Here is a 26,443-nt window from a genome sequence, read left to right on the forward strand (position 1 = left end):
CATTCTTGTTTACGTCTTATGAAATAACCCAGACATATTTTTGTAAAGAAGACTGAAATAAAAGACCAGCGGAAATAAATCTGCCTTCATTTATTTAATAAACGGATGAACGATGCATTGCAAACTTTTAACTTCAACACCTTCGATAAAATACAAAACTATTTTCATATCACAAACTTCAAAAGTGTCGTTAAGGCTTTGGTTTAGAAAACATCATTTCACTTGATCCAGCAAGGAAAGGTCGAGTGAAAGCACGTCATGAGCGGGGTTTCTCTGCGGAGAGCGTTCATGAATCTGTAGCTTGAGCTCGTCGTGGTGTGAGGTCTTTTATCGTCCCGTTCATCTGCTGCTTCGTTAGCTCATTGCTACAGACAACATCTGAGTAAGACGAGGGTGGTGGTTTTATCTTAAAGGAATGCTTAAACCAGAAATGAAAGTCTGCATGAAATGCGCCATCCGAGATGAAGAGGAGTCTGGTTCGGAGAACTTCAGCCTCATTTGCTCAGAGGTGAATGGGTGCCGTCAGAATGAGAGCTGATAAAAACATCGCGGCAATCAAACCAACCAAGCTGCATGTTTGCAAGAAACAAGATGTTATTAACTGACGCTTCTGACAAAAATCTACATACCAATATTCAGCACAGGCATCTGTTTAGTTCAGCTTTGGAGCGTTTTCGCTTTCAGACACGTTTCTGTCTCGAGTCACTGACTGGTGGATCATCGAGATGTTTTGACGGCACCCATTCGACTCATCTCTACATCTCAGGTGACATCTACATACGCTTTGACCGTTGGCTCCGTCGGGGTCTTCGGCGGACCGGCGCTACACGGCCAAGCCGAACGACAGCCGGAAAGCCATCTCCACGGGGACCTCGGCCACGGAGTCGTGGAAGCACACGTAAAACTCTTGAGGAACGGGCTCGAGAAGCATCCGCCTGGAGCAGAGGGGAGAAAACGTCACACCGTTGAGGCTCCGGGGCGTTAAAGAAGCTCCCGACGGCCAGAGCACGTACCCTATAACCCAGTAGGTCATGGTGGGCGCCGGTTTCTTCTGATCGGTCCAGTTCTCCGGCTTGCACTGAAACAGAACGCCGTGTTCTTTGACCGGACCCAGGCCTCGAGTGCTCTGCGGCCGCTCCGAGCCTCTGCGCTCCTGAAACACATTCACACAGGCCACCGTCACAGTTAACTCCATATCTTCTGCCACCGTTTAATAGACTGGTTGGAACGCAATCGTTTAGCAGACGCTTTCATCCAGAGCGAATTACGGAAGCAATCAAAACTAAACCGCTATAACAAGTCTGACTTGGATTAAAGCAGCGCACCCCGGTTTTATTATTATTATTATTATTATTATATAATAAAGAATAGCATTAGAATACACAGGGATAGATTACAGCTAATTATTCTCTGTAACTGACATTAAATGAAAAACATGAACCAGAGGAGTGAAAGGAGTATAAACTAATAAAATGACGTAAATATTGCACAAACGCTCAATTAATTTAAAAAATGGAAACGTTTTTTGTTAAACTGAGAAATAAACGGACTTCAAATTTAAATGAAATGCATTGAAAATTAAGTTAAATAAAATAAAATTTAAATGAAAATACTCTGGAGGCTGTATGCCAGAAAAGCAAAAATAGCATATTCAGAAAAAGTGGAAAAAGCGTACTTTCTCAGCGTAGATGTAATTTACACTTAAGTGCAAATAGCAAGGGACTGTATTCACTTTAATTGAAAGCAGGATCATTATTTAAGTGAGAATAGCTGTGCTGCTTATTACAAGCGGCAATTATCTGCACCTCGCTATTGAAGTACATTATGAAACAGAGAGCCACTCTGTGAGTGTTATTTTTAATTGAAATTGTTCAACAGATGCCCTTATCGGGACAATATAGACCTACCCAACACTTAATATTTGAATTTTTTGATTACTGCCTTTATTTTTATTGAAAATGAATGCTTTTCTGACGTGACTTGAAATCTAAAAAGATGTTTGTAAGACCTGAAACTATTTAATAATAACAGTTTTCTGCGTGAACGTATGTTACAATATGATTGAATCGCTGCTGAAGTTAGTTTGAGACGCGTGTTACTCGAGAGGGCGGGCTCTGCTGGAAGGCCTGGCGGATGGACAGACAGCAGTGGTAGAAGTTCTGGATGAGCTGCGGGTGGATGGAGCCGCTCAGGTGATTCACTTCTCTGTGTGTGGGAGCGATGAAGATACCCTGCACCGTCTCCATCAGCACGTAATGAAACAGAGTGTTCTCAGCACCGGCCGTCAGCCTGCCGCACGGACACACACACACACACACACACACACACACACACACACACACACACACACACACACACACACACACACACACACACACACACAGACAGACAGACACACACACACACACAGACAGACACACACACACAGACAGACACAGACACACACACACAGACAGACACACACACAGACAGACACACACACAGACAGACACACACACAGACACACACACACAGACACACACACACACAGACACACACACACACACACACACACACACACACACAGACAGACACACACACACACAGACACACACACACACACACACACACACACACACACACACACACACAGACAGACAGACACACACACACACACAGACAGACACACACAGACACACACACACAGACAGACACACACACACAGACACACACACACAGACAGACACACACACACACACACACACACACACACACACACACACACACACACACAGACACACACACACACACACAGACAGACACACAGAGACACACACACACACACACACACACACACACACACAGACACACACACACAGACACACAGACACAGACACACACACACACACACACACACACACAGACACACACAGACAGACACACACACACACACAGACACACACACACACAGACACACACACACACACACACACACACACACAGACAGACACACACAGACACACACACACACACACACACACACACACACAGACAGACACACACACACACACACACACACACACACAGACACACACACACACACACAGACACACAGACACACACACACACACACACACACACACACACAGACAGACAGACACACACACACACAGACAGACACACACAAACACACACAGACACAATCTGTTAGGGTCATTCAGCTCTGGTTACAACCCTATACGACATTTTTCTTCCATTAAACACAAAAGGTACAAAACGTACATAATCATAATAAAAGTACAAGTAGACAAACTCACTTGAGGACGTTGTGCATCTCCTCAGTCTCTCTGTCGGTCAGACTCTTCCTCAGAGAGCCCAGATAGAAAGGGTTAGGATGCTTTAACCTGGGAATCTGACCAAACACACCAAACGACAAGAAAAACTCACATCAACACTGGATTACAGCAAGAACTAAACCAAATATTGCCGAAGAGTTATTGTTATTAAATTGCATTTAATGTCAATGGCAATTAAAAAAAAACTAAACTAAAGCTAAACTCAAAAATAAAATACAATAAAATAAAATTAAATTAAATATGACTGAAGTGGATTACAGTTTGTGCTGGATTGTCCAAAATATTACTGTTATATTATTGTTACTGAAGTGCATTTAATGTCAATTTAAAAAAGGCAATTAAGAGAATGGCAATTTAAAAAGGCTAAACTCAAAAATAAACTACAATAAAAAAATTAAATGAAATAAAATATATTAATAAATATTATATGTTAAAATAATATTCATTAATAAAATAAATATGATCGAACTACATTTTGTGCTGGACTATATAAAATATTACTGAAGAGATATTGTTATTAAATGTCAATTAAAAAAAAGGCTAAACTCAAAAATAAATTAAAAATTAAATTAAAAGAAATGAAAAAAAAAATAAATACAATTAAATATGACTGAACTGGACTACATTTTATGCTTGGTTATACAAAATATTACCAAACAGTTATTGTTACTTAAGTGCATTTAATGTCAATTAAAAAAGGCTTAACTTGAAAACAAAACAAAACAAAAATGACTGAACTTGATTACATTTTGTGCTGGACTATACGAAATATTACTGAAGAGTTATTAAGTGCATTTAATGGCACTGAAAAAAATAAAAAAATCGAATAAAAAATTCCAATAAAAAAAGAAAAAAATCAAACTCTAATCAAATCAAAACCATATCAAATATGATTGAACTGGATTGTATTTTTCATCTAACAAGCGTAGCTCCTGTCTGCTGCTCTGACCCCGAGTCTCCAGAACTGATTCAATACATGTGACGAAAGCTAGTTTCCATGCGTCTGCTCAAGCTCGTCTCTCTCCGTGAGGGTTTATGAGCCTGAAAGTAAATGACGTGCTGAACGTGATTTCTAAGAGCAGCTCCTGAGGAGAGGCTTCTCTGGCTGATACTCAGAGGATGTGCTCGATAACAGACGGCCGGATCATAACTCACATGCAGCGCTGAGATATATACGCTCTGACGTCTCGCTGCTGGAAAAAATCTAATTATATTACTCGGATGTCACTTCTCTTTCTCTGCAAGTTCTTATGGGAAAGTACAAAGCTAATGTTTTATGTCAGCACTTTCTATAGAAAATGAGCCAAGCTTCAGCCGAGCAAAGAAAGAAAATGTGAGTGTCATATATATATAATATATATATATATACAGAAATACACATATTTGCAAAAGCTGCATAAATTAAATTGAAAGTTAATATATAACACTTCCATGAAATATCCTCACAACCTAACATTATAGATAAAAAAAGTAACTATAACATGTACTATAATATGAATATATTTATGCATTACTGTAGGAAGGGATTTATGCAGTGATATATTTTATTCATATATATATATCATGATGAAATATGGTCTTTTTCGTCTGTAAAACGTACTACTAGTGAAAAAGCACGACCTGAACTGATTAATATAAGAGAATATAATCTAAGAGAAAGACCTTGAAAAATCCTGCACTTCCCAGGCTGCCGTCTGAGCCTCCCGAGCCGAGCGAGTCTCTGCGAGCGCCACCGGAGGGCGTCCGGCGCACCGCGTCCGGTGTGGCGCGAGGACTCAGACCCGAGGTGAAGGAGGGCGTCCCGTCGGCCGGACCCTCGCTGCCGCTGTCAGACAGACTCCTCTGAGGACTCGGCCTCCGTCCCCTCAGGCTCAAGCCTGGCCCCGCCTCCCCGAACAGGCTCCGCCCCATCCCGCCCGGAGACGGGGGCTTGATGGCTGCCGTCAGGCGGCTGAGGATCGGCGAGCTGCCCAAGCCGTCCTGTCGGTCCCGCCCACCGGCCGGAAGGAACCAATCGGCGCAGGAGAGGCAGGGAGCGGGCGGGGCCGCGAGACGCTCCTCTATAGCGGTGTCCAGACTCTCCAGCTGCAGGAGCGTGGCTTTGACCTGATCCACATAAACGCAGTCGGGCCCCGGGGAACCCCGAGCGGCCGAAGCACAGCCACCGGCCTCCAGCAACACACACTGCATGAAGTGCCTCTGGAAACATCCGTGAGACAGAAAAAACGCGTTATACGCATCATATCCTCAACGATCCAGTCGATTACTGAGCTCAAAACCATCCATTAACGTCTTGTTGAGTAAAACGCCGTGGGTTTGTTAGCATTAAGGTGTTTTAAGGTGTTCTGGCCCAAATACAATGTGACATGTGACCCTGGAGACACGACGATTTAAAGATCCGAGGGTGCAAAAGAAATATTGAGAAAATCACCTTTAAAGCTGTCCTCAAGGTGAAGTTCGTGGAGGTGCATGTTACTAATCAAAAATTTAATTTTGAAATATTTATGGTACGTTCATGGAACAGTCTTTAAATAATGTCCAAATGATTTTCGCAAAAAAATAAATAAAAATCTATAATTTTGTCCCATACAACCAGTAACTGTTTTTATGGTCTGTCACATATCATATCATATCACAGCATAGCATAGCATTAGCATAGCATTAGCATAGCCAGAAGTAATGGTCTGAAGTTACAAAAGTCTTACTGGTGGATTTGTTTCTTAAAAACATGCAGCTTTTTGATGTTTTTAATCAGCTTTATTTGGACTGTGAGAATACTGTAAAAACAGTAATAAAGTAAATTTGAATGTATTGAAACGCGTCATTTATTCCCGTGATCAAATCTAATTTTCAGCTCCATCGCTCCAGTCACACGACCCTTCAAGTCACTCTAACAGCCGATTGGCCGCTCAAGAAATATTTCTGACCCCCGTCACTGCCTCTCTGATGAACGGAAAGCTCAGCGAGTCTCACCAGGCCCACAATGAGCAGGAAGTGTCGCCCGCGCGGCTGGCCGTATCCAGGATGCGCTGCGGAGCCGGTTCTCCTCTGAGGAAACACCTCCCTCCAGACCACCAGCTGACCCACGCGCTGCTCGGACGCCAGCGGCAGCAGACAGTAGTGCTGACAGTACAGACACACGTCCAGCAGGTCTTCTCTGGGCAGGTGGTTCGCTATGAGATAGCCCTGCCAGACACCAACACAGAAGATACAGAAATTGTGAGTTTACATGTTTGTTTTTTTTAATCGCAAGATGTAATCTCTCATTTGAAGTAAGAATCGGGTCGTATAAAGTTGCAACTGAACATAAAAATAAAATACAATAAAATTAAAAAATTAAAAGTTAAAATAATATGACTGAAGTGGATTACAGTTTGCACAAAATATTATTATGTTACTAAAATGTTAAAATGTTATTGTTACTGAAGTGCATTTAATGTCAAGGCTAAACTCAAAAATAAAATAAGTAAAAATAAAATATAGTAATAAATATTATTAAAATATTATATATGAAAATAATATTTATTAATAAATAAAATTACATTTTGTGCTGGACTATATAAAATATTACTGAAGAGATATTGTTATTAAATGTCAATTTAAAAAAGGGCTAAACTCGAAAATAAAATACAATAAAAGAAAAGAATTAATTACATTAAAAGAAATGAAATGAAAAAAATAAATACAATTAAATAGGACTGAGCTGGACTACATTTTATGCTTGGTTATACAAAATATTACCGAACAGTTATTGTTACTGAAGTGCATTTAATGTCGATTAAAAAAGGCTCAACTTGAAAACAAAACAAAACAAAAATGACTGAACTTGATTACATTTTGTGCTGGACTATACGAAATATTACTGAAGAGTTATTAAGTGCATTTAATGGCACTGAAAAAAAAATCGAATAAAAAATTCCAATAAAAAAGGAAAGAATCGGGTCATATAGAGTGGCAACTTTTTTCTCGCAAATGCAAATGATCTTACCTTACTTTTTTTTTTTTACTTGCAATTATCAGTTGTATCCCCTAAAATTGACTTTTCACTGCGAGATCGTTCTTGCAATTCAGAAAAAAAATGCAATGAAAGTCAATGGCTACCGTCGACTGGTCAATTACTGGCGTTTTTCAAACCCTTTTTCTGTGTTCAACATCTGAAGCTGAGGAAATGATGACACGATGTTAATTTTGGGGTGAGCTATCCCTCTAAGGAGCAACAGATGGAGACTTAAGCGACCGATCCTCTTCACAACGTCATTCATAATTGAAAGAGCGACAGCTGCGTTCACGAGAAGCGGCACGTCGTCCTTCTGTCAAACTCGTCTTAAAGATTGAACCTGAGCGTGTTTGAGTTACTCTGTGACGCTGGGAATGATTACATGACAGCACTCACCTTATAAAACAGACAGGAGCCCAGAATGACGTAGAGACGCCTCATGCCATAGAAGTCCTCAGACTGACCAAGAGAGCAGAGAAAGGGTGTTTCATACACAATAAGCTTGCTTAGTACTGTACATTGTTAATGAGAAATACAGTTTTTACCGTTTCCCTCATACAGACCTAAGCCCTTCGTATTGAAATTGTTATGAAGGCATTTAAAAGTATTCACCGTCCAGTTTTTACTGAATAATCTAAATACAATCTGACAGACAGTAACTGAGCCGTATCAGATTAATACAGACTGTATCAAGCGTGCAAAATTCATTTTTGTACACTTATGCATAAAAAAAGTCCTGTATGTATATATATATATTTTTTATATAACATATTATAATATTATAATATTAACATATTTTTTATTATTTATTTTAAATTACAATAAACAAAATGTAGCTTTAAATATAATTTATATATTATTAATGTATCTATTAATACTTTAGCTTTTATTTTTATGTGAATGATTTTTAAAACGTGCATGTCAGTTTTAATTTTGTCTCGCTTCTTTTTGCTAACTTATTTTAGTTCTTCAAGATAAATAAATAAATGAACAAATAATTCAGGCAATTACTTAACGTTTTTATTTCATCATCAAATATTTATTAACATTTTTATATTTAATAAAAAATTTTATTTCAAGTAATTTTTATTTTAATAGCTTTAGTTGTACTACAGTATCTCTGCAAAACTCAACCTCATCAAATCATAGACTGATTTTATTTCATAACATTTTCCCATACCTAGAGTTATGATATAAAAAAATAATCTTACCATGTCGCCAAAATCCGACGACTCGAAGTCTGAGAGCACAGTATCCACTTCCACCTTGAGAAACAGCCAAATTAATAACATAATGAACACCTGAGAGCATGTCATTTATTAATATTAGACCCATATTGTACCAATTTCACGAGGATGTTTACTGAAAAACAACAGCAAGTGGATTTGGACGATATGAAGGTCTGAATTGGGTGAAATATTCCTTTAAACGAATGCATGATATTACACGAGACGTTATGTTCAGAGCTCCCGCATCATTCAGGAGTCGCACCTTTATGTCTGCTGGTAAAGTGAGCCAGCGCACGGCGGGCAGGCCGTCTAAGAACAGGCTCCCAGAGACGTCAGGGCTGGGCGGCCTGGAGCCGTCGATCAAACGAGACGGCTGGATGAGCTGCTGGAAGAAGAGGCAGAAGAAGTGATCCAGACGAGGACCGTTCTCCTCCTCACAGAAGCAGCTGAGGACGGACAAGAGTTAACACGGTCATCGGCGTCTGCATCCACACACACACACACACACACACACACACACAGACACACAGACAGACACACACACACACAGACACACACAGACACACACACACACACACACACACACACACACACACACACACACACACACAGAGACACAGAGACACACACACACACACACACACACACACACACACACACACACACACACACACACACACACACACACACACACACACACACACACACACACACACACACACACACACACACACACACACGTACCTGTCGAGAGAGCCGAACATGACCTTGAGCGTTCGGACAACTCCCTCGATCACAGTCTGCAAATACAGCAGAGGAACCCTGCGGGACGGTGAGAAGCACACACTCGAACGACGTCTCTGAACAAAAATATTACTGAAAGCTCATGAAAACCAGACGCTACACTTCAAGGGGTTAACCCTAATAGATGAATCGCTCGAGAAAGCAGCAGCAAAAGCTAGGAATGAAACCAAAACAGTGCTAAAAGGTGGCAATAAAATAAGAAAACAGATGAACGGAAAGATGAACGCTACAAATAAATAAATAAAAGAAAAAAAAGTTAAATAGTAATAATAAGAATTAATATTAAATGGTTGTTGTTATTACTATTGTTAACCCAAAACCATTACATAAATATGTAAACAACATTTATGATGCTTTTATATTAATAAATTAAATAAAGTTAAAGTTACTATTATCATTATTTATTTATTAGGGATCTCTTTATTTTCTGTTGTCAGACAATGGTATTGATATGAGATAGTGACTAAAATCACACCCCATTAAGACTGTATAACCAGCTCTACATTTCACAAAGTTAATCTGCATAAAAATCTTGATTTCTAATAGAGCTGTCGTCTCAAAAAAAGCCTGCACATAAAATAAAGACTATTTCGGCTATACTTGCTTAATATAACGTAATTTAAAGCAGCAATATGAAAAATTTGAAGCTCTAGTAGTTAATTAATGGAACTGCACACATCCTGCAGAAAAACATTATAACACACACACACACACACAGATATATATATATATATATATATATATATATATATATATATATATATAAACATCAGTAAAGATAAAAATAAAATAGAGGGTGGAAAAATACAGTAGAAATACAGAAAATACAGTAAAATGAACAAGTCGTTAAAATTATTTAGCAAAAGAATTATATTAATATTATTGAATATTGTTGTCATAACTGTAATAACCCTAATTTAAAATGAAAATAACATTTAAAGCATAGAAATATCTTTTAAAAATCTAAACCAAAAAGTGAACATCCATTCTCAATAGAGATGAATAATAATACATTTGATATAAAAACTAGAAATTTCTATTTCAATTTTGTAAAATAAAACAAAATTAAGTTTTTTTTTTTAAATGTATTTTTGATTATTTAAGAAGATTGGGACACATCCTGAGAGACATCACTTTTGTGTCATTCTTCATTTTGGAGCAATTAACAGCAATTGTCATGAACAAGCTGAACCTCTTATTTTATGGATATGTTTATTGAATTTTTTTTATTATTATTGAGATGATTACGTATGAAATCATATGTCATCAGACAAGCTGATTATAAAGATCAATACCAATTACAATCACTGGAGTTATTATCTAGATTTCAGATAGTCGTATGCGGATGGGATGATTATAGAGATTATTGTTTAGTTTTACGAGCCGAGTTGATTATAATGACAGTTATTATAGTTATTATCTAGTTCACAGTGGGCTGTTGGCAGGTGGTATGATTATAAAGATGAGAATGACCTGCTGGCAGGTACAGCCAACACCAGCAGATTGGATCCTTCCTTCCAGTAGCCCACATGAACCAGCTGCTGCCCGAGCCACAGAGATGAGCTACAGAGACACAGAGACATGAGATTCAGAGACACAGAGATAAGCTACAGAGATGAGACACACAGACATGAGATTCAGAGACACAGAGACATGAGATTCAGAGACACAGAGACATGAGATTCAGAGACACAGAGACATGAGATTCAGAGACACAGAGACATGAGATTCAGAGACACAGAGACATGAGATTCAGAGACACAGAGACATGAGATTCAGAGACACAGAGACATGAGATTCAGAGCAACAGAGATGAGCTACAGAGACACAGAGACATGAGATTCAGAGACACAGAGATAAGCTAGAGAGATGAGACACACAGACATGAGATTCAGAGACACAGAGACATGAGATTCTGAGACACAGAGACATGAGATTCTAACACACACAGAGATGAGACACAGAGACATGAGATTCAGAGACACAGAGACATGAGATTCAGAGCCACAGAGATGAGCTACAGAGACATGAGATTCAGAGACACACAGAGATGAGACACACAGAGATGAGACACACAGACATGAGATTCTGAGACACAGGGACATGAGATTCTAACACACACAGAGATGAGACACAGAGACATGAGATTCAGAGACACAGAGACATGAGATTCAGAGACACAAAGACATGAGACACACAGACATAAGATTCTGAGACACAGAGACATGAGATTCTGAGACACAGGGACATGAGATTCTAACACACACAGAGATGAGACACAGAGACATGAGATTCTGAGACATAGAGACATGAGATTCAGAGACACAGAGACATGAGATTCTGAGATACAGAGACATGAGATTCTAACACACACAGAGATGAGACACAGAGACATGAGATTCTGAGACACACAGAGATGAGACACAGAGACATGAGATTCAGAGACACAGAGACATGAGATTCTGAGACACACAGAGATGAGACACAGAGAAATAAGATTCTAAGACACACAGAGACATGAGATTCTGAGACAGACAGATGGGACACAGAGACACGAGATTCTGAGACACAGAGACATGAGATTCTGAGACACGCAGAGATGAGACACAGAGACATGAGATTCTGAGACACAGAGACATGAGATTCTGAGACACAGAGACATGAGATTCTGAGACACGCAGAGATGAGACACAGAGACATGAGATTCAGAGACACAGACACATGAGATTCAGAGACACGCAGAGATGAGACACAGAGACATGAGATTCTGAGACATACAGAGATGAGACACAGAGAAATAAGATTCTAAGACACACAGAGACATGAGATTCTGAGACACACAGAGACATGAGATTCTGAGACACAGAGATGAATAAGAAATAAGATTCTAAGACACACAGAGACATGAGATTCTGAGACACACAGAGACATGAGATTCTGAGACACACAGAGATGAGACACAGAGAAATAAGATTCTAAGACACACAGAGATGAGACACAGAGACATGAGATTCTGAGACACACAGAGACATGAGATTCTGAGACACACAGAGATGAGACACAGAGAAATAAGATTCTAAGACACACAGAGATGAGACACAGAGACATGAGATTCTGAGACACAGACACATGAGATTCAGAGACACAAAGACATGAGATTCTGAGACACGCAGAGATGAGACACAGAGACATGAGATTCAGAGACACAGAGAAATAAGATTCTAAGACACACAGAGACATGAGATTCTGAGACACGCAGAGATGAGACACAGAGACATGAGATTCTGAGACATACAGAGATGAGACACAGAGAAATAAGATTCTAAGACACACAGAGACATGAGATTCTGAGACACACAGAGACATGAGATTCTGAGACACACAGAGATGAGACACAGAGAAATAAGATTCTAAGACACACAGAGACATGAGATTCTGAGACACAGAGACACGAGATTCTGAGACACAGAGACATGAGATTCTGAGACACGCAGAGATGAGACACAGAGACATGAGATTCTGAGACACAGAGACATGAGATTCTGAGACACAGAGACATGAGATTCTGAGACACAGAGACATGAGATTCTGAGACACACAGAGATGAGACACAGAGACATGAGATTCTAACACACACAGAGATGAGACACAGAGACATGAGATTCTGAGACACAGAGACATAAGATTCTGAGACACACAGAGATGAGACACAGAGACATGAGATTCTGAGACACAGAGACCACAGAGACCCGAGATTCTGAGACATAGAGACATGAGATTCTGAGACACGCAGAGATGAGACACAGAGACATGAGATTCTGAGACAGACAGAGATGGGACACAGAGACATGAGATTCTGAGACACAGAGACATGAGATTTTGAGACACGCAGAGATGAGACACAGAGACATTAGATTCTGAGACAGACAGAGATGGGACACAGAGACATGAGATTCTGGGACATACAGAGATGAGAAACAGAGAAATAAGATTCTAAGACACACAGAGACATGAGATTCTGAGACATAGACATAGAGAAACTTGAAAATTCAGCTTTGATCACAGGAACAAATTATAATATATTTTAAAATATATTCAAATAAATAATTAATTTAAAAAATACATAAATTATTTAAAATTATAATATTTCACAGTTTTTACAGCATTTTGCATCAATTAAACGCAGCCTTTGGTGATCATGAGAGATAAGTATTGATAAAGCCCCTCACCTGACTATCTGTCCTCCCGTGACGTTCTCCAGCATGTCACAGAGCGTCAGGAAAATGCCTCTCACTGCTTTCAGCTGAACCGCAGCATCAGACGCCGGATACTGGTACAAAATCTCCTGCTACAGACACAAATCACAAATCAATCTACTGACTCCAATCATTTTACACCACATATGCATAATCATGATATAACATGCTTTTTATGAATTACATTTTAGACAATTTTGCTTAAATGGAGAACAAAAGTTTCTTTTGTCAATAATGTGACAAGATAATAACAATAATTATTATTATTACCTTAAGGAATAAATATCCTAATAAACATATTAAAGCATATCTCTAAAATAAAAAAATATATAAAAAATGTAATAAAATAAAAAAAAATAAAGTGTGAGCATTCCCTTTGATCTAGGGTTGGATATTGTTTGGGTTTTTGTGTACCGGTGCCAAATTGATACTTGTGCCTGAATCGATACCTGAATTGAATATATATATATATATACACGCATTAAAAAGTCCCCCCAAAAGGATGGATTGGCTATTAGCACTATAAACACATGATGTCCTTTTCATTCACAGTGAATGTCAGAACATATATCCAGTCACAGAGGTAGTGGCCCTCATAGCTGTAAATATATATACCTAGATTCCTTATTAGACACTGCTTCTATGCGTCGTGATACGTCAGCTGTCCGCCATTTTGTAGTGGTCTGATTTGACGTCATTCACCACAGTACTCAATGAGTATTTAAAAGATGCCACAATCCTGCACACAACCTGCTCAACGGCTCTGTGTGAATCTACAGTACGGTGAATGACGTCAAGTTCATCATTTCAACATGGCGGCCACATCTACGTGCCTGGAGCGGTCCAATATGGCGTCTTTCTATGTCTATGCTCATAGCTGTCACCGGAGCTAATCGCTGTAACCGAGTAAACAGAAGATACATTTCTGAATGATAAAACAGACAATAAAGACACGACTGCAACAGTGTATACAAGCTATAGTATTTTTTGTATAATATATAATTTTTTTTTTTTTTGTCAATTTTGTAATTATTTTTAAATAGATTTTTTTAAATATATTTTTTTAAAGTACATATTTTGTATTAATGTTATGCAAGCACATCCTATATATAACATACTCATAAACAACAATAAAATAAATATTAAAATACTAATAAATAAATAACTAAATGAAACCATTAAGAAGCATGAAGATTAAGAAGTTCATAAGAATTGGAAGGTGGGTAAATTAATAAATGAATTAATAAAGTTAATAAAGAGTAGGAACATATTAAGTAAATGGCAAAATGAGATGAAATGAAATGAAATAAAATGTAATTAATTAAGACATGGAACATAAATTAATAAAAATGAAATAAAGCAATTTAATTGTATTTAAAATTTGTATTTATAAGAAAGGAACATGCATTAAATGAATTTAAAATAAAATAAAAGCATGCATTGTTTATAAGATTAAAAATATGTATTAATTCAAATGGATAAATAAAAAAAATAAACAAATAAAATGTTAACTTTTTTGTAGAGACACGTAAAAATCGTTCATTATTAATCAGTCATCGGTCGTAAATGATGCTCCTCTTTCACTAGCTCACGGCTCATAACTTTGCCAAAACCTACACATATTCCCATGAGGAGCTGCTATTCTTCTCCTGACGAGACGCTTGAGGTTCGTCTGCAGGAGGGAACCAAGGCGAAGGACGCTTCCTTTGTCATTTTGATTAGTATGCAGAGCAGGAGCGATTCAACCTGGCAACGCTTTCAGACCGCGAGCGCTCAAACCGCACACACACTCTCACACACATCTTATCTCTTCGCTGAGGCTCTGAACGCTCAGAGGTGGTCGTTTTGGCTTGAAGCAGCACTGCGGCCTGCGGTTAGAGAGCTGCAGCGCATAAAAACACACATTATAAACGCTCGAACTCACATTAGAGCTCGGCGCGGCATCAATCACGGCAGACAGAAAGAGGTTTTTAAGTGAGTCCGAGAGCAAACGCTTCCACCGAGAGCAACGCGGAGAGATTTAGAGCTGCTCTGAACGATCAGCACCTGGATAGATGCTTTCACAAAAGCTGCTTCGATGTGTTCAGAACTCCGGCCTGACAGGAGCCGTCTGCGGGCCAAGAAACAGCCAAAGTCCTTGTAGAGGGTGTAAATCTGTGCAAGACCGGGCCGGAGCGGCTCGTTCCTGCAGAGTTCGGTTTTAAACGCGATCCAGCGCACCTGGCTGCAATTTCCAAGCAAAGCCAGAGACTCTGATTAGTTGTTTCGAGTGTTTAGTGTTATTAGATGGATCAAAAGTTCACAGGAAAGTGGCTCTGCAGGACCGGGAACAAAAACCCTGCACCCGTGTTAAATCAAATCCGAAACGTTAAACTAAACTGAAAGTAAGCAGAGATAAAATATTTTACAAATTTAGTAGCACTAAAATTGCTAACATTGAAATAGTTAACAGAAATAGAAACTTAATCAGATTTTTTGTTTTTACCAAAATAGTAATATTTAAATAAAAAAAAAAACTAAACAAATGACAAACCAACAAAAATCTAAAAATTTTAATTTTAATTATATATATATATATATACCGTATATATATATAAACTACACTAATATGTAATGATGTCTTCATTATTTTGATAAAAACAACTTAAAAGTGAAACTAATTAAATATTTTTATTTTTTAGCATAATAACGGAAGCTAGTTTATATTGATTTTAATCTTAAAAACTGCATTGAATTTTGCTATTTACTTTATTACAAAAATAATACGAGACTAATCCAAATTTGAGGGGAGATTAAATATATTATAAATGATATTTAATAATAAATAAAGTTATAAAAACATATTGCTGATTTAAATAGGAATATTTATTTAATAAATTCTTATTAAATAAATAAGAAATAACTGTTTAATGTACTACATTTTATATAACTGACTACTTTAATGAATTACAACAATTTATATATATATATATATATATATATATATATATATATATATATATATATATATATATATATATATATATATATATATCACAAGCTAAAAAAAAAATTAAATCAATAATGGGGAAAGTCTCAGAAAGTCAAGCGCACCTCGTCTTGCGGCGAATCAGAGTCCAGTTTGAGCGAGAGGTACATGACTATGTGCGGGACGTGTGCGATGGACATCTGGAGCTCGACGGTGTCCTCGCCCCACAGCAGCCGAACCAGCTGACTGACCGCAGGAGCCGCTTTAGCCCTCGGGTCCGGAGCCATCCCGACGGGACACGCCGTCTCCAGAGTCAGTCTCACCTGAGAAACAAGTACACTCACACTAAACAGGGCTGGGCTGTGGGACACACAAAGACACTCGGTGAGGAGTTTTTTAGCTCAAGGACTGCATTTAAAGTCGGGAGGCCGAATACTTTTGGCAATGTAGTGTATGTACATGACCTCAATAATTTTTGGAGATGCAATATATTTGCCCATTATTATATTTAAGCATAAAAAAACCCATAAAAAATGCCATAAAAATATTTTTGGCATTCCACTTGTACAGCTTCTCATACATAATGAGGTGCTAGTTCAAATTTGTGGAAATCCTTCTACAAGAAAGATTCATCTGCACATATGGCCCGGGCTGTACTGTGTTTCTCAGTGTGCAAAAAAAAATAAAAAAGTAGATGGAAAAATCTCCATGAAAAAGTTTTTTGTGCATTTGTCTTTTTCTGCTTGTAAGAAAATGTGTATTTACTATTTAGCTTAAAAAAACGTGACTATCTAATGTTTTGACACTTATTCTCACACTTATTTTAATTAATTCTTGCATTACTATGCTTTTTATGATTATATTAATTTGCACAAAATGGTCTTAAAATGACCGATTATTGCAATTATTTATGAAGCAATATATCGGACAACAAAAAGTTGTTATCGTGACAGGCCTAGTTAAAATAGTACTGTCAGGTTTTACTAAAGATGTCTAGTGAAGAATTTAGTGCAGATCTTATTGAATATGCATCTATAGGAGTTTCCCTTTCAGACGCAAAAGTTACGGGAAAAGAGTATTCAAAGGAATCGCGTGTTTTACTAACATTTGCGTTTGTCAAATATCTGGTGTCTGTGCCATTTTTAATGCCCAAAAAACGTCTTCAATTATTTTGCACATGAAATATAGTCTTTTAGGACATGGAAAGCCGACGAGAAAATGTGGTTCTTTAAAAACAACTTTTCCTTTGCGCCAAGGTCAAGAAAAATTAAACTTAAAATAATAGAGCATATCGAGCACGGCATTATAATAATGGTGTTTATTGCCAGGGTTGCATTACTTGGCATAAATATTACTTCTGTTTTTGGTGCAACAGCCTACTTAACCTCAGAAAGGCTGAACGATGACGGTGTAATGTGGTTGTGTAAAAAAAAAAAACATGTTTCAGTAATTCAGAAGCATAAACGGTTTTTACAGTAACTGTTCAATTCCTCCACATCTGATCTGATTTCCTGCAAAATGATTTTCGAAGTGGCATTTTTTAATGTTGCCAAAGATTTCGAATTCAATTAAAAGCTTTTCAAAATTACGAAGCAGCACGACTATTTTGAACATTGGTAATAATCAGGAAAGCGAATCAGCATATTCGAATATTTTCTGAAGGGTCACGTGACGCTGAAGTAACGCTGCTGAAAATTCAGCTTCCATCACAGGAATAAATTGCATTTTAAATTGCATTAAATCAGAACCCAGCTATTTTAAAATGTAATAATATTACCGTATTTTTCATCAAATGCATGCATCCTTGGCGACCAGAAGACTGGAAGCATTCAACGCATAAGATTTAAGATTCAAGGTAAACATGTTGCTTCAAAGTCAGCTACGTACTGCTGCTAAAAACAAACCGTAGCTTTCTAAGATTGTGCAGATCGTAAAAGCCGTGCACTCAGAGATCAGGCGGCATATATTCACTCCCACAGAGCCGAGCGCACAGGAGTGTCTGCTGACCGCAAACAGCTGCAGGACGGCGAGCCCATTATTACAGCAGCGGAGGTCTGGCTGACCTTAAAGGGGACCCGTCATGCCCCTTTTCACAAGATGTAAAATAAGTCTCTGATGTCCCCGGAGTGTGCACGTGTGACTCGAAAATACCTTACAGATAGTGTTTTAGCAAAATAGCCACTTTTAGGGTATGAGCCAAAACATGTATTTTTCGTCTCTTCCCCTTTAATGCAAATGAGCTGAAGCACTGGGGGAGAAGGGCGGAGCTTCAAGCTCCGTGCTCGCTTTCGCAAATAAAGAGAGACTACTTGTTTTTCCATTTAAAATTTGTACAATTTAATATTTCAATTCAGATACATATATTGTGAATATATTTTAAAACACAACTTATTCATGTTATGGCGAAGCTGAATTAAATTGATCAAAAATGCATTTTAAATGAATTTATTAATATACACAACATTCACTTAGATTTTTTTTATTTTAGTAGTTTAATATAATTAAAAGTTAAAATTATTTGTGCTGCCAGTTTGACTATGAATGTGAAGGTAAAGAAAGTGTAATTTGTAGCGTACGGTGATTTATTAAATATATAATTGTAATAATTACACAAATCGTGAAATATTATTGCAATTTAAAACATTTTTTTATTCAATGTTTTAAAATGTAATCTATTAATGCGATAAAACCTTCATATTCATGACTCCAGTCTTCAGTGATACAGAAAATCAGAAATCATTTGCTGCTCAAGAAACATTTATTATTATTAATTTTGAAAACATTGTGCTGCTTGGGAATGTATCAAAAACTATTTAGGATTCTTTAGTTTGTAGAACTCAAAAAAACGGTATTTGCAATAGAAATAATTTTAACATTATAACCATCTCTATCGATCAATTTAGTGCTTCCTTTTTGAATAAAACCATTACTTTCTTTCACAGTCTGACCCAGTGCTGGTGTCAGGGCCCACAGAAAGGACATGATGGTTTTGTTCCTGTGGTTTAGTAACTCTTCAGATCGGTCTTAACATTGAAAATCAGCGATCAAGCAAATCTTACCTCATAATTTCACCATCCGAGACGAAGCTCATTTTAAAATCTTGGCAAGCCTTTCGAAACCTCACAAGAACACAGTTCCTCTACCCTAATATCATAACAGTCTCGCCTGTCCTTTTTTGTCCTACGGTGTAATTTGCTATCGGTTCTCGTCCTTTAATCACTTTCTCCCTCTCCTCTCCACAGGATAATGGCTCTTTTCCTGTGGCCTACAAAAACAAGCGTTACCGTAACCGCCGTCGCTGCCGGGCGACGCAGCTCTGTAATTTTGACATTCCGTCCTCTTTCAGGCTACTGAGTGAACGAAACCAGCTTGAGAAGTGATCAAATGAAAAGCATTCTCAGAAAGAAGCGTCGTCTAGCTGCAGTCAGCTGAAGACCGCCAGCGTCTGACTGAACTCAAGATCGGCGATTGATGCTTGTTTGTGAGAAAAAAGTTGTATTGGCATCTATGGTTCAACGAAGAAGCTTTCCAATGCAAAAGTTCTTTATAGGCCTAGTGGAAAAGGGTTCTTTCGATTTTTTTAATGGTCTTTTCAGAAGGTTCTTTGCAGGGACAAAATGATATGGTATCACTTTGAAAAACCCATTTCGGAACTTTTATTCCGCAATAAGCCTAAAAACACTACATAAGATGTTAGAGCACCTTTTTCAGAAGTATATGTTGACTTTCTGCAATTGAATTGTTTCGAAAAAAAATTAAAAAGCGGTCTTTAGTGTCACACGATCCTTCAGAAATCATTCTGATATGCTGATTTGCTGCTCAAGAAACATTTACGATTAAGATCAATATTGAAAACCATTTTGCCGCTTCATATTTTTGCAATTTCTGAAATCTAAAAAAAAATCTAAAATATGATTTTCGCAACCATTTTGTTTAAACGCCCAGAGTTTAGACTTTGCATTCAGACTTCACACAGCTTTTGGGTTTGGGATTTAATTTTGGGTTGTAATCAATAACTATTTTGGCCATAAATGGAAAATGCAGTTGAAAACGGCAAAATTTTGCCAACATTTTGCAACAAGTCACCGCCTCGCCAACCCAAAGATATCAGCAGCAGCTTACAACATGAGTGTAAACTATCTTAATGCACACAGACAGTCACTCTGTCTTGTTTATGACAAGATTACCGCCAATATTTCAGCAAGTACATTTCAACTCTTAACAATTTGCAGAATCATTTGTTAATGTGAAAAGGGTTTTCAGGAGAAGAATAAAACCAGTCAGGCCGAGTGCTTGAGCACAGACCAGAAACCAAAACCACTTTTAGAAAGTGCTCATCTGAAACGATTATGTCTTGCAAAAAAAAAACTCTAATTTCTAGCCAATTAAGTCAAATTAATCCCTTAAAAACAGACCTCGGCTCCCAAAACATAGAGTTGACCCGATGTGCCCTCAGCGTTTGTGATTTTTACAGGAGGCAGGAAAACCGGGCGTTTGTCTTACGAGTAGTGAAAAGCATCTGAGATTTGAGATTTTTCTCGGCTTTCATCCTTACATTTACCTCAGGGTTGAACTATTTGACTGCTGCAGATGACTACAGAGCCAAAGAAACATTCTGAGCCATGCATTTGGTCATTTTCAAAGGTGCAAAAACTTACCTGTGTGGGGCCCGGTATACATGACAAAACCCTCTCAATGTTTTCTGAAGTAACATCCACATCGTCCACAGCAACCAGAGCGTCACCTACAGAAAACATGAAAAACTATCAACTGCAGCTTGTCGCCAATGTGCAAACAGCTTAGGCAAATTGTATCTCTATCACGAGATAAAAACGAATGCACATCAAAGAGCACCTCCACCTGCCTATGGTAGATTTGCACACTCTTCCCTTCGCGGCATGCAAAGATTTCCCTGAGTTATTCCAGATAAATGGTCTAATTGCTTTAGTATGGACGGGCGTTTGAGAAACAATCGTAAAAAGCTGCTGGGGAAAGAGTTTTCGGGGTGGTGTAACCCGTTTGGAATTTCTTTGGTCTGTCTCGGGCAGAAAATGACTGCGGGTTCCCCTTGAATGTCGCTTTAAGACATCAACAGAGAAACATTCACTGTAAATATACAGCGCGATTGAAAAAACAGCTTCCAATTGTATGATTTCATTACCAAATGTGCTAGGGACATAAAGCTAGCATGTTTAACAGGCAGTTGTGAGAGAGAATGTGAGTAAAAGCAACCACAACACCAAGCTGTAACTTGACTTAATATTTAACTTAACATTGACTTGGTGTTTTGAATGAAAGCAAGTTGCTTCCAATAAGCAACATTACATTAATTGATCTCGGAGACACCTTTTTGTACAAAATGGCATGTATCTGCTAAATGCAATGTCCAAACAAAATGAAACTTGAAACACGTTGACAAGAGGACATTTCGAAGACACGCACCAAATTTCGTCCAATTTCACCCATAGGGGGCGCTAAAACTGCAGATGTACAGTGCTTTTTGAAGTGTTCAAATCTCTATAAATCATTAGTTTGGAGCACATATCAAATATCAGAAATCACATGATTTCTGTAAACAATTTTTTGCTATGCCAAAATCTTTTGAAATGCTCCAAAGCCTCAATGGCTCACCAGTAAGGTTGATCGTAGTGAACCCGTGAACCAGTGCCTTAACTAATCTTGGACATTCTAGACATTTTAATGATACATTAGTATAATTAAAAGGAAAAGCAATAGTTAATATTTTCTTACTGGCCTGTTTAGCCAGGCCCTCCATAATACCAGGCTTGCGAATTAATAAAAGAACACATGCTAAACAGACACTTCACATTTAATGGCGCTTGACGATTTGCTAAATGCATTTGATAGATTACACTTTCAAGAAAATATTTGCACTTGGTTTTTCAAAATGTGTTTATTCATGTTTGGCCTGGATACAGCTTTGACCAGCTGGCATCAAGCGTTCGGAGCACTTTGAAGCAGTGAATCAGTTTGCGAAGCAATTGGTTCGACTGATTCAAAGTTTCAAATATCACACCGAACAACATTTTTCCTAATTGGCCCACTCCTTGTCTAGCTGCGCTTACCGATAAGAATTTCGGCACACTTGCTAGCGGGACTGTGAGGGACCAGACCATGGATGATGAGTTTTCCCCCTTTTTTCCCTGCATTTCCTCCAGGACGGTGAACGACGCCCAACAAGGCCTCTAACAAACCGCCTCTCTCAGGAGACGGAGACGAGGAACCGCCGAGACGTTTGGGGTTCAGATACACACACACGTCCTTCAGACGCTGCTGCTGGACCACGACTCCAGTCCGCTGGCCCGCTTGATTCTTCAAAATAGAGGTGGGACGCTGAGAAGGGCCTGCGTCTTTCCCATCGGAGGCTTTCCTTTGAGACGGTCGCCGCTTTCGCCTCAGGATCTTGGTGAGCTTCTTGAGTTTTGCTTCGGTTTTGCTGCCGGAGGCCGCTTGCTTTTTGCCATTGTCTGTGATGATTTCCGCCTCCTTTTCGCTGAAGCGGACGTGATTGGTGGCAGCGGAGTGACTTGCAGAGACCTGGGCGAGAAGGGCTTCTTCTTCTCCCTCGCTCAACTCCAGATAGAAGAGTTCACCGTTCTTCTGGACGTCATCCAGCCATTCCGGCTCCAGGTCACTGTGACACAAAACAAAGACATTAGAGCAATCCACAAAACAGCAGCCCTAAAAAAAAAGTACCTTGGTGGAAAATAAAAATGTCTGTAATTCTTCTCAGAACTAACTTTTGTGAGCAGATCTAGCTTCTTTTCCTAAAATCCATCCATTCCCAAAGCAACATGAATAAATAGGAATTAACTACACTAACTAACTTAACTTTATAAAACAGAAATCGACTGAAGGATTTATTTTGGTATTATTTGCATGCTTTTATACATCAGTAAAAATTATTTTTGCATGTTGCAAAAGAAAATACTATGACAGTATTGTGAAAATTACTAGCAATTTCTGGGTGAACAATATTTCATTTGCAGTATTTGTTGATATTTTGAATAAGCTTTTATTTATTTATTTTTTATCAGTTATCATTTAAAGTTTTAGTAATTTTTGTATTTAATCTTAAACATGATTGGTAAATTGCATTTTTTTAAATTATTACTTTAATTTTAGTTAACAATAACAACGCCGGACATTATTCACGCTTATCACTATTTTAAGGCTCACATTTAAAGGACACATTAGAAATTAGACGACTGGAAGCTATTCACAAATGTGACAGATTCATTTTTAAATGTAGTTACTCAAACGATAAACACGTGAACCACATGTAAACATATATAAAATCTCACTCACGCCTCGCAAACACAATATTCTGCAAAAGAAGACATTTGTGTGGAAATATTGCAGTTCCTCACTTTTTGCAGAAGTAATGAAGCAATACGTGATATAAGAGTGCTTTGAAACACAAACTAAACGCTGCGTAAGGGATGAGTCAGAATGCTGCAGGGAAAGACACACATCCTAAAGCTTTGAAACCCAATCCTTTCCTTCATTCCCGAAAAACTCAACTCGATATTCTGCCAGACATTATGTTTTCTTCCCCATTTCTAAATTAAGCCGCACTACTTTGGTGGTTAGCTCTTGGCAACCGCGTCCATAAATTCACTAAAGATGGTGAATAGCATATAATTATTTATGATGGCTGACTTTCCAAATTGGAAACAGAAAATCCCCTTAAAAAAAGGAGAGAGGGCAGAGAATGGACAGAGTCTATTTTCCCTTTTCGTGAGCCTTTCTTTCTAAATGTGGGTCAGAAGAGACCACTCAACCAAAAATGAACCAAAACACGTGTTGAACTCAAACTAGCTATAATAGGTTTTGATATTTCAATGCACTTCGATAATAATAAAACAAATGCTAGCGCCATTACAGAGGTCTAATATATATACATACACGCTGCAAAACGATGCAAATAACAAAAATAAAAGTTTTTAGTGAAGCATGCAAAATGCTAGCTGTCTAATTATCCATCCGCTTATTAATAATGACAGTTTTTGAATTAGTTTATGCTCTTACTCGGAGTAATCTGAGTAACTGTAATTTGATGCATCAGAATCAGTCTCGCTGCCTCCTTCGTCCTCCTTATTTTCGCGTTTGTCGGACTCGGAATCCGCCTGGGTTGCATCTTTAAAATGTCTAGAAGCCATCAGCGCATTTTTATACTCAATAAAGTGCGCTTCGCGTCCATTTAGGTCTGTTTCAAGATCTTTTGAACGGCGACAGCGTCTTGCCGTGCTATCCGCATACGGGTCTCTTCCAGCGGCCACGTGACGCGTTTCTCAAATGGCGATTGGTGGAATCGAGTCGTTTCTATAGCAACGCGGAAGCTTTAGTTCAACAACGTGGAAAGCAGTTACGCTACGTATTATAAGAAACGACAACAGAATAACGTAGTGCGTTAATTAGCGTAACTGAAAAAAAATAAATGTCATAATAATGAAATAGCAATTATTACGAAAGATTTGTAATATTTACGCAAGCAAGACTTTCGTGAAGACTAAATAATTAGCGTATTGTCCTATAGATAGAAAATATGTAAATGTGTCTGCACTCAAGTGGCCCCCAAAAACCGCACAAGGTCTTTAAATCCCCTCCGGCATGCGAGGAAAAAAAGCTGCTCAGCATTCAACAAGTTTTGAACTACGTCGGTGAGAAAAACAACAAACAGCACAATATATTAGTAAATAAAACCAACCTGTAAAGAAGCACACTCCGTATGGAATCGAAATCCTCCAAGTTATTAGAGAAAGACTGAAAAGATCTTCCATCCGAGCAATTATTAAACATTATTTATGCTTCATATTTGTGACATGCGGTTTCGTCGGTGTGGGTGAATTATTCCGTGATGCAGATCATAGGGATTGTCTTCTGAAAGACTGTTATTGTAGAGAGAGAGCTCCGTTTGTGGATGTCCACTCCAGTTTCTGTAAAGAAGCAAAGAGAGAAGCATGCGGTCTTGAGTATTTCTCCAGACAGACACTGACTGAATGAGAGAGAGAGAGAGAGAGAGAGAGAGAGAGAGAGAGAGAGAGAGAGAGAGAGAGAGAGAGAGAGAGAGAGAGAGAGAGAGAGAGAGAGAGAGAGAGAGAGAGAGAGAGAGAGAGAGAGAGAGAGAGAGAGACAGAGAGAGAGAGAGAGAGAGAGAGAGAGAGACAGAGAGAGAGAGAGAGAGAGAGAGAGAGAGAGAGAGAGAGAGAGAGAGAGAGAGACAGAGAGAGACAGAGAGAGAGAGAGAGAGACAGAGAGAGAGAGAGAGAGAGAGAGAGAGAGAGAGAGAGAGAGAGAGAGAGAGAGAGAGAGAGAGAGAGAGAGAGAGAGAGAGAGAGAGAGAGAGAGAGAGAGAGAGAGAGAGAGAGAGAGAGAGAGAGAGAGAGAGACAGAGAGAGAGAGACAGAGAGAGAGAGAGAGAGAGAGAGACAGAGAGAGACAGAGAGAGAGAGAGAGAGAGAGAGAGAGAGAGAGAGAGAGAGAGAGAGAGAGAGACAAAGAGAGAGAGATAGAGAGGTTGTCTCTAATATGAAGCCGAAGCACAAAACAAATGTATCATTTACCTGCTTAAACGTTTAATCTGCGTAAAAAAAGTCTACTGCAATTCATATCATCCATCACATACATGCTCGGTCTGTCTGGCGTGAAATGTGAAACATATGTGGGCACGAGCTTTTCACCAAAAGTCACACGTTAGATCCATCAACTGACTCACAAGTCCTCAAATCCCAGATCGTGACAACTATCATCATCACGCAAGTAACATTAACAAATATTAAATCAACAAACAAATTCAGATCGCATTTAGATTTTGATCCCTGGATGTCCAA

General features: G+C 38.4%; 1 protein-coding gene across 5 annotated transcripts; it reads right to left on the reverse strand.

The window, feature by feature from the left end:
- Nucleotides 1–75: 75 nt before the first annotated feature.
- intu (inturned planar cell polarity protein) lies at nt 76–25,580 on the reverse strand. 5 transcript variants are annotated; one of them, XM_043244731.1, is made up of 16 exons: nt 25,321–25,579; nt 22,676–23,244; nt 21,248–21,333; nt 16,715–16,912; nt 13,595–13,713; nt 10,839–10,928; nt 9,306–9,383; nt 8,824–9,007; nt 8,544–8,597; nt 7,729–7,791; nt 6,309–6,521; nt 4,998–5,534; nt 3,297–3,391; nt 2,100–2,289; nt 1,014–1,153; nt 76–935 (listed from the first exon to the last, which is right to left on the reverse strand). In XM_043244731.1, exons 1-16 carry the CDS (start codon nt 25,410–25,412, stop codon nt 824–826), a joined length of 2,820 nt encoding a protein of 939 aa, XP_043100666.1. In that variant the 5' UTR covers nt 25,413–25,579; the 3' UTR covers nt 76–823. The 5 variants fall into 5 exon arrangements, with proteins under 5 accessions (XP_043100666.1, XP_043100665.1, XP_043100663.1 ...); XM_043244730.1 differs by lacking the exon at nt 25,321–25,579 and adding an exon at nt 24,642–24,879; XM_043244728.1 differs by lacking the exon at nt 25,321–25,579 and adding an exon at nt 24,642–24,879 and having other exon boundaries at nt 76–378; nt 782–1,153.
- Nucleotides 25,581–26,443: the final 863 nt, after the last annotated feature.

Source organism: Puntigrus tetrazona, chromosome 7, assembly GCF_018831695.1.
Source record: "Puntigrus tetrazona isolate hp1 chromosome 7, ASM1883169v1, whole genome shotgun sequence".
Taxonomy (NCBI): Eukaryota; Metazoa; Chordata; class Actinopteri; order Cypriniformes; family Cyprinidae; genus Puntigrus; species Puntigrus tetrazona.